Here is a 9,117-nt window from a genome sequence, read left to right as displayed (position 1 = left end):
TCTTTATACATTTCTTTGCATTTTTATTGAACTCTGCAAAATCTTTAGAGCTGCAGGAATTAGGTAGTGTGGGCAGACAAGGCAGTGCTCCATAATATGGTCTGCTTCTTCATATTCAGAGTTGATTGGGCTGGTCTTGTAGCCACATCTGACCAAAGCAACTTTTGATTGTCCTGTTCTTTTCATGTGGTTGAGTGTTTTCCACTGAATCTATGATGCTTCTGGGCCAGGAGAGAGGTCTTCAGCAGAGGGTGGGGATTTCCATGTCAGTCAGAGTGCAGTTTGCTCCCAAGTTTTTCCATTCAGAGCTGAGGAAGTTTCTTCTTGGCCCCAGTTGTTGGGCCAGAGTTTGACCACCATCACTAGTAGCTTTTGTCATCTTGCCTCAACTGGCCATTTCCTGTCGGATATCTTAATATGTGTGTTATGGATCTCCATTTGGAGCAATACCAGCAAGGACGTGCAGGTTGTTTGAGTTAGTGGGTTTCATGTCACCAGAGGTCAGGCAGGAGGCATTGTTCAATTCTGGGTCAAGTTTCTTGACATAGGTTGATCTCTCCCTGATACTCTGTAGAGAAATGGCACAAGGCCAGTGTAGTAGATATTAATAATTATGCTGTGGCTCCCCACTTGGTTTTGACTGAGAGATCAAAGTAGATGCATTAATGTTCTAATCCTTCCAAGTAACACTTGGATTTTTAACTGCAAATTCTGCTAAACATTTAGAAGCCAAGTTAAAAAGATTTTATTTTATTTTGACATCATTTTGGATGTTTTAATGACAGATACAAGTCAATATAAAATTAATTTTGGACATATAAATAGATGTCTGACAAAAATGTAACTAAACCAAGGTAATCAAATCTGTAAATATTCTTGACATGTACACACATTTGTATTCATTAATTCATTACTGCTAATTACGTTTGTGGTGAGGGTTGCTATGACTAAATGAATAAAGTATCTTCACCATCACCACCACTTCTAAACTCAGCCAAATGGTTTTGAGTTTGTAGTCTTATCAAGATTTTTTTCCATTTCATTAGTTTGCTTTAGGGGAAGGGGTTGTGTCCATAGCTTCTGTGATACTAGTGAAATGGCTCTGGCTGGAATATTGTAAGTTAATGGTTGCAGGGAAAATTTATGCAGGGAGGGAATTCTAAAGGGTCAATATAAGGGTAAGTGCAGGACCTTATGTGGGGGCAGGAGGAGCAAGTACAATGTTAACTCTAGTATATTGTATTCCTATGCAGTCACTAGATTTATGATCCACACAGGTGAGAAAAAATAGGAGATTGAATGTTGTTCATGTCTTGACATTAATTTGGTCTGTAATCAACAAACAAAAGTGGAAATATCAACAGTATTTACCCAACAGATGTTGAAATAAGCACCCCAACTTATTTGTTCTTTCAACAATGAGAATTATAATTTTTGTGGAGAGAAGGAATTGCTTTTCAAATTTTTCATACTTACCCATTCTCAGTTTTTTTTATACCTTTTGGATTCCACTTTGAAAACTAACACAGAAATTACAATATTAAAAAAAAATGGTATTTATATATTATATCATCCAACTTGTTAGACCTCTACAACCAAGTTCCTTGATTGTCGTCCTCACAGTTACAAGCACCTTGTCAGGAAAACCTCTTAAACAAACATCATCAAGGTACCAGACATTTAGGTCTAGGTCAGCTCCTATCTTGGTAACATCATCAATACCCAATGCAAATAGGGCAGGACCAAGTGGATCACACTGTTGGACTCCAGAGGTAGATGGGATGAGGTGGTCACCAAACAAGAGGTGAGAGGGCTCCCGATAGGCTTGCCAAGCTAAGTGATAAAATGGTGGGGGGAATTCTCCCTTACTGCATGGAAGATTATGTCTCAAGTGATGGAGTTAAAACCATTCTTAAGGTCTAGTTTGAGGACGGCCTTTAGGGACTCAAAAGGCAAGTTGGTGGTATGAGCAGCAGCCTCACAACCTAGCTTAGTACCTATTCTAGCTGCATAGGGGAAAATTCCTCAGACAGGCAGTTAGAAACTGAGGACAGGCACACTTTTGCTGTGAGCCATTGCAGAGTACAACCAACTGTTATGGGGTGGAGGTCACCGTTGGGCTTGGTGAGATCAAATAGTTTGGCCCCAAGAACAGAGGACGAATGTAGGCAAGGACACTCTCAGATGCAAACAAGTTTATGAACTGTGTTAGGTTCTCCAAGAGCAGGGAGATACCATCCTTGAGATGCTGAGGTTGTAAGCCATCGATCCTAGTGCCAGAATCTGCTGGAAAAGAAGCAGTTACCCTGCTTACATTGTCAGGGGTGAAGATGGCTTGTAGAAAACTTGGTGGGTCGGGCCAGTATAGGCGATCATCTGGAGGGGTCGGGAGCTAAACCTAATCATTAAGTGGGCCCTGGATCAGATTAATATTCCCTCAGTTCTGGAGCTGTTGGGGTTATCCAGAAGTGATGGAAAGAGATTAGATGGTCTTACCCTCTGTCTCTGGGTTAGAGGTAGTTGCCTCATTTGGGATGCCACAGTCTGCGATTCCTTTACTCCCTTCCACATCCTAGATGCTACAGTTAATAGGAGGATCACTGCTTCTGTAACTCAAAAGAAGAAAACTCTGAAGTATTGGGACCTGACAGTGAACTATCACTTCCAACCTGTGGCATTTGAGATATTTGGAGAGACTGGGTCACTAACCATGAAGTTCTTGTCAATGTTGGCAGCTTGCCCCACTGAGGTGTCAGGTGATGCCCATGAGGGCACTTGGCTTTCACAATGCCCTAGCTTTACCACTTGCCAGTGGTAATGCTGTGAATGTGTTGGCTTGCTTCAGTAGGTTCTGTTAAACCTTGTGGTGTGCAACTAGTTGTTGTGATAAAAGAAATTCCACACAAATGGTTTCAATACAGTTTTAACAGAGATTTGGAAGAATTAGATGAAAGTTCTCCAGTAATTTTTTCATGTAAATAAATGTTAATTTTTTTCCTAAAAAAGTTATAACTTCATATAAAGAGATAAATTATTAAGCCAGTTCTTCTCAAAAAAAAAAAAAAAAAATTAGACGGGTGTAATAGTAAAAGGTAACTGAAAAAGACCATGGAATTGGAGGTGAGAGATTATAAAAACATTCTATTCTATGAACAATAACAATTTTTGGCAGAAGAAAATAACCACCCAATTCCTTGTCCGTTTTCTCTATGAGGGACAGATAGCTATTCCGAAAGTCTGCCAATCAGTGATCACACAAGACTCACGAAATATGTGTAATAGTATACATTAACTAAAAAATATTCTTTTCAAATTTCAATCTTTTAATGCTCATTGCTTACAATAAATCTTTACTTTCATTTTGGGATGCTAAACCGAAAAATTGCCCAGACATTTCTCAAGGTTATTCATGATATAATCAAAGTAACCAAAATCAAGAATCAATATCGAGTCGAAAACTTGGTTCGCAGGAAGCTTAACACTATTCGGCAGCCTTTATTGCTACAGTCATATTATTCTATATAAGCCTGAGACTTTTGTTTTTGTAAGTAATAGAGAATATAATCGATAAATTCGATCAGTGTATATTTACTGTTGGGATAGAAATCCCAGAGGTAAAGACAGAAACGGAATTGATTATCTTTCCTTTACGTAAGCGATATCTGAAGGAATGAGGGAAGACGATAAAAACTTTAATTTCTTTGAATAATCCTTACTTTCTCCTTTTAACTTAAACTATAAATTAGAAATACGATAAAAAGTTTAAAATACATACATCAGAAATGAAATGAAGCTTAAAAATAATTTTGCTCGCTTTGACCAGCGAAGAAGTCAGTGTTTTTGTTTAGAAAGTATGTAAGCGGCCTTGGTATTGTTGCTGGCGCCAGGTTTAAATTATTGACGATGGAGACTAAAGAAATAGCAGAAGTCTACAGGTAATATAAATGTTATAGCTAGTAATTAGTTGTATTTCATTATTTATAAATATTATATGTGCCATGAACTTTATCTCACCATAGATCGAAGTAACACGTAGATTGTCCATTGTTTATAAAGTAATTTTTATAATGTGTCATCCGATTTAAATGAAAGATAACGGTTCGAATCGGGCATTTGTTTCCCTAAAAGTTATTTACATATGATATTTTACAATCTACTATTCTAACGGATAAATGTTTACTGTTACACCCGGGTGTAAAGTGTTATGGACGGACTTTATAAAAGTCTATAATACAGTAAAATCTTATTCGTTGTGCCTCAATATCATATTTATATCTGTGGGATGGATTCTGGTTTCTTTTGATGATGTGTAAAGGGTTTGTAGAGGCTTATTGTTGATTAATTCAAACCTGTACATTATAGGTACTTATTGTTTCTGGCAACCCAGTGTCCCCAAATGAGGTGGCAGATTAAGCAACCACTGAATTTATTTATTTTTTACAGTTGCACTTTTTGGTACTTTTGTAGTTAAATGTTATCATTTTGTCTTCAGAAGAAATGAGGGACTTGTTTTGTATGGTTCTTGAAAATCTAGTGCTTCTAGTGGGTTTCAAGTTAGATTCGAACTTGCATTAGTGTTTGTTATTTTTATTTCTGGCAGTGCATATGCCTTGCCTTGGCTCAGATCCATAAATGAGAACCAAAATGCATTCTTCACTGTTTATTCTGACCAAAAGCCTTCCAGAAAGGTCCCATTTACACTTTATTATCTTTCAAATTATTTATAATTAATATTTTGAGAAGACTCGTCGAGCCAAGTGAAATCATAGTCATGGCCAATGTCAGTGGCATGTAAAAAGCATCCATTACACTCTTGGAGTTGTTGGTGTTTGGAAGGGCATCCAGCTGTAGAAACCATGCCTAATCAGATTGGAACCCTGTGTAGCCCTACAGCTCACTAGTTTTAGTCAAATCGTCTAACCCATGTCAGCATGGAAAGCAGACACTAAATGATGATGATTATATTGGTTGTAATTGGAGACTGGTTATAGAATGAGGAGAACTGTATCTTTCAGAAACTCATGGAGTTTGGTGCCTGCTTTATCTTTCAGTCTCTATTTAGGTTTTCAATGGAATCAACTTTCTGATCTTTGCAAACATCTGACAGTTTTCTTTTTAATAAAGTACATTTAGCTTGTCCAGTTACCTCATCAGTTCCAGCAATCAGCTTTTTGATGAGGTGTAACAAATATAGGGACTGGCAGGGCTGTGTGATTAAAAAAGTTTGCTTCTCACCCATATGGTCTTGCATTCAGTTACACTGCATGACACCTTGGGCCTCTTCTACCATAGCTTTGAACCAACCAAAGCCTTATGGGTGAATTTGGGAGATAGAAACTGAATGATTTTATGTGTGTGTGTGTTCATTTACTTGTTTCAGTCATTTTGACTGCGGCCATGCTGGAGCACCACATTTAGTTGAACAAATCTGCCTCAACAAATTCCATCTGACCCATGCAAGCATGGAAAGTGGTCATTAAATGATGGTGGTGGCAATGGCAGTGGAGGCGGTTATGAGACTCTGGTAGGCTTCACTGTCATAATTTGTATATCTCTTGTTACTCTTTATCAATAACAAGTAAATAATATCCAGAGATGCTCTTTAGCAATAATTGTTCTCAAATTTTGGCACAAGACCAGTGATTTTAATGGGATAAGTCAATTACATCAACCCCAGTGCTCAACTGGTATTTAATTTATTGATAAGTGTCAGAAGAAATGCCTCTAAATATTTTCTCTGATGTGCTAACAATTCTGCAAGTTTAGTTTTAACTCTTTATCAATAATAAATACTAAAAGAAAAAATGACCGAGGACCATTAAAGAATCTTAAAGGCCCAGTTTCCTTCAAGATGGAGATTATACCCCTTTTCAAAAAATGTTTGACACAAACTTGGCACCTGTTCTTTGAGTGGTTCATCAGGTAACCAATTTATCAACTAAACTAGCAGAATGGTTAGCATCAAAGAGTTCATAAACTCAATTATTTGTTTTGGTCCACTTTTCAATTAAAGTTTTTCATAGAATAACAGGTCAATTTTACTATTGCAAAACCTTGCATAAGATCCAGTTCTGATATTGTTGAAAAGTTGCATCTTGGTACTTGATTCTCCCAGAGTTGATTTACTCCAAGACTAATCAAATCAAAGTTTGTCAGCTGAGGGAGTTTTATGAAAATTTTAGAAACATGTAGAGCTGTATTATCTACAGTATTGTTATTACTGATAATGATAGGATATGCTCAAGGGAGATTTGGCTGTTATTTCTAGCAGGTCGATTGACCACATAGTCTCTTTTGTTGGTTCATAATTTGCATTGCTATACTGTTTACTGCAGTTGTTTTAAACTAAGCATGGGCATCCTTTTATGAGAAGTGAGCTGCATGAGATACAGCTCATCATCAGGTGAGCCACGCTTCTAAAAGAAGAATTCAAGGTAATTTTTCATTTAGGGTGCCATTCACTAAGTCCCACTAGCTGCAGTTTGCCCATGACTGATTTAAACATTATTTTTTCCTTATGTTTATGTCCAGTTGTTATACCACCATGATGACGTTTAACTAAATACACCTTACTGGTTTCCCATCAGTTGCTAGCAAGAAAAAACAAAATCACACACACACAGAGGCTGATTTTTTGTTTATTATTTCTTTATGTCTGAGAAGGTTTGTGAACACTTGATATTTAGTTGAGTATACTTCCGTAATCATAACTTCTGATCACAGAGTTGGCTTTTCATATCCTGTTTCAGTGCTTCACTCTGTCCTTGACAAAAATACTTAACTCTCAAAGACTTACTTAGCTTTGAACAGAGATCCTATGTTTGTACACTTCACTCTCAAACAGCTGAATGCTGTGAATAATTAATGACTGCTTCATTTGTTCACAGCTCTGAAACAAATCTACTCTTGGAGAGAAGGACAATGTAAAACTACTTCTGTGTATTGTCCTTTGAATCTCTGTGTGTAACGAGTCCTCATTGGTATCTAAACCACCCAAATAGGTAAAATGGATGTTAGTTTATGCGACTATCCAACTAAGACATGCCTTGTCTTCTATAACAATTTTACATAAATCCATTTGGAAATTTAATAGGTACCACTGGACAAAAAGAAAAAGAGTTACTAAATTTTAAGACTGATCATCTCAAGTTTGTAATTTTGGGCCCAAAACTCTGTGTGTGTGTGTGCGTAATTTTAGGCACAAAATTAATTATATATATATATATATATAATGGGCACTGATGTAGCTGTATGGTTTAAAATCAGCTTCCTAACCATAAGGTCCATATGTATGTATGTTTGTGTCTCCTTGTGATATCATGCGATTGTTGTAAATGCATGTCATTCATTTCCAATATTCTGTGAAGACATGTCTGGCTATAGGAAAATATTACCTTGCTTCGAAACAGATAAGGGTTGGCGTTGGCAAGAGGAAGGCTGTAGAAAAATCAGCCCCAATAAATTTTGTCTGACCCATGTATGGTTATGTGTTGTGTATGGATGAGGAAAGCTGTATGAAGTGTCACACTCTAACAGTGGAGGGAACCTGTGGAAGAGGTAGACCCAGGAAGACATGGGATAAGGTGGTGGACATTAAAATGATGATGATATATACTCACATATATACACAACAATTTCTTTCAGTTTCCATCTACTGAATCTGCTGGGCTTTTTGTCAACTCAGTCATTGGTCACACTCGAATGGTTCTTTTTATGTGCCACTGGCATGGGTGTCAGTCAGGCATCACTAACATCGGTCACATTCAAATAGTGCTTTGTATGTGCCAGTTAGGTGGCATTGGCATCAGCCATGACTACAATTCCACTTGGTTCAGCAGGTCTTCACAAGCACAGCATATTGCTCAACAATTGAAGAGTGCTTTTAAATGGGCCAGTTATGTGACACTGGCATCCACCACAACTATGATCTCACTTGGCTTGCTGGGTTTTCTCAAGCACAGCATATCTCCAAAGTTCTTGGTCTCTTGTCATTGCCTCTTTGAGGCCCAACTTTCGAAGGTTGTGCTTCACCACCTTATTCCATGTCTTCCTGGGTCTACCTCTTCCACAGGTTCCCTCCACTGTTAGAGTGTGACACTTCTTCATACAACTTTCCTCATCCATATACAACACATAACCATACCAGCACAGTCATCTCTCTTGCACACTACATCTGATGCTTCTTATGTCCATATGTCCAACTTTTCTCTCAGGGTCCTTACACTCTGTCATGTATGCACACTGACATTATGCATCCAGCAGAACATACTAGCTTCATTTCTTTCAAGCCTATGCATGTCCTCAGCAGTGTGGCATGGCTGTTTGCACACATGCATCATACATATTTCTTTATTACCTACAAGGGGCTAAACATAGAGGGGACAAACAAGGACACATGCATCATACAGTCTACCTTTCACTCTGAGTGAGAGGCCCTTTCTTACCAGCAGAGGTAGGAGCTCTCTGAACTTTGCCTAGGATATTCTTATTCTAGCAGCTATGCTCTCAGAACATCCACCCTTGCTACTGACTTGGTCACCTAAGTAACAGAAGCTATCAGCTACTTCTAGTTTTTTCCCCGGCATGTGATGGAATCTGTTTTCCTTACATCTTTGATGTTTATTGCACCTGTGCATCTGCCACACACAAAAACTATCTTCCCAATTAACCTATTGCTGCACCTCTTAAAAATCTTCTGGAGTTTCTACCTACTCCTTTTCTACAGATCAAGCAGGGGCATCTACTTCAAGGGATTTGTGATTTGTCCACCTTCCTACTCGCTAAAACTTTTGTTTTTGCTAGGTTAACTCTAAGGCCCTTCGATTCTAGACCTTGCTTCCACGGCTGTAACTTCTCTAGTTCTGTTTGTGACTTAAGGCAACATTTACTCGTGTGAATAAAGAAACAGCACACATCTAAAATAATAGTGTGACTAGTGAGGTGATGAGGACACTTTGCCCCAGGTAGCACTTTTGGGTCTGTTTTATGGGGTTGGTGCTGCAAACTCAAAGGCTGCCTCAAGAGGTGCACACACACACATTAGCTATGTCACTGCATTTAAAACACATCTCAAGTTTGCCATAAATGCAAGGCTTCATTGTCTTTAATAACCTTTTA

General features: G+C 38.1%; 1 protein-coding gene across 1 annotated transcript in view; it reads left to right on the top strand.

Annotated features, from left to right (window-relative positions):
* Nucleotides 1-3,792: 3,792 nt before the first annotated feature.
* The window catches only part of LOC115232421, a 71,396-nt gene continuing 66,071 nt past the window's right edge, over nucleotides 3,793-9,117 (top strand). The window contains exon 1 of the mRNA XM_029802284.2: nucleotides 3,793-3,935. Within this exon, the coding sequence (XP_029658144.1) occupies nucleotides 3,904-3,935 (32 nt within the window). The 5' untranslated portion in view covers nucleotides 3,793-3,903. The remainder of the gene's footprint in view (nucleotides 3,936-9,117) is intronic.

The sequence above is a fragment of the Octopus sinensis genome, linkage group LG2, assembly GCF_006345805.1.
Source record: "Octopus sinensis linkage group LG2, ASM634580v1, whole genome shotgun sequence".
NCBI lineage: Eukaryota > Metazoa > Mollusca > Cephalopoda > Octopoda > Octopodidae > Octopus > Octopus sinensis.
Note: the sequence above shows the minus strand (reverse complement) of the source record. Positions and strands in the feature narration are given on the sequence as shown.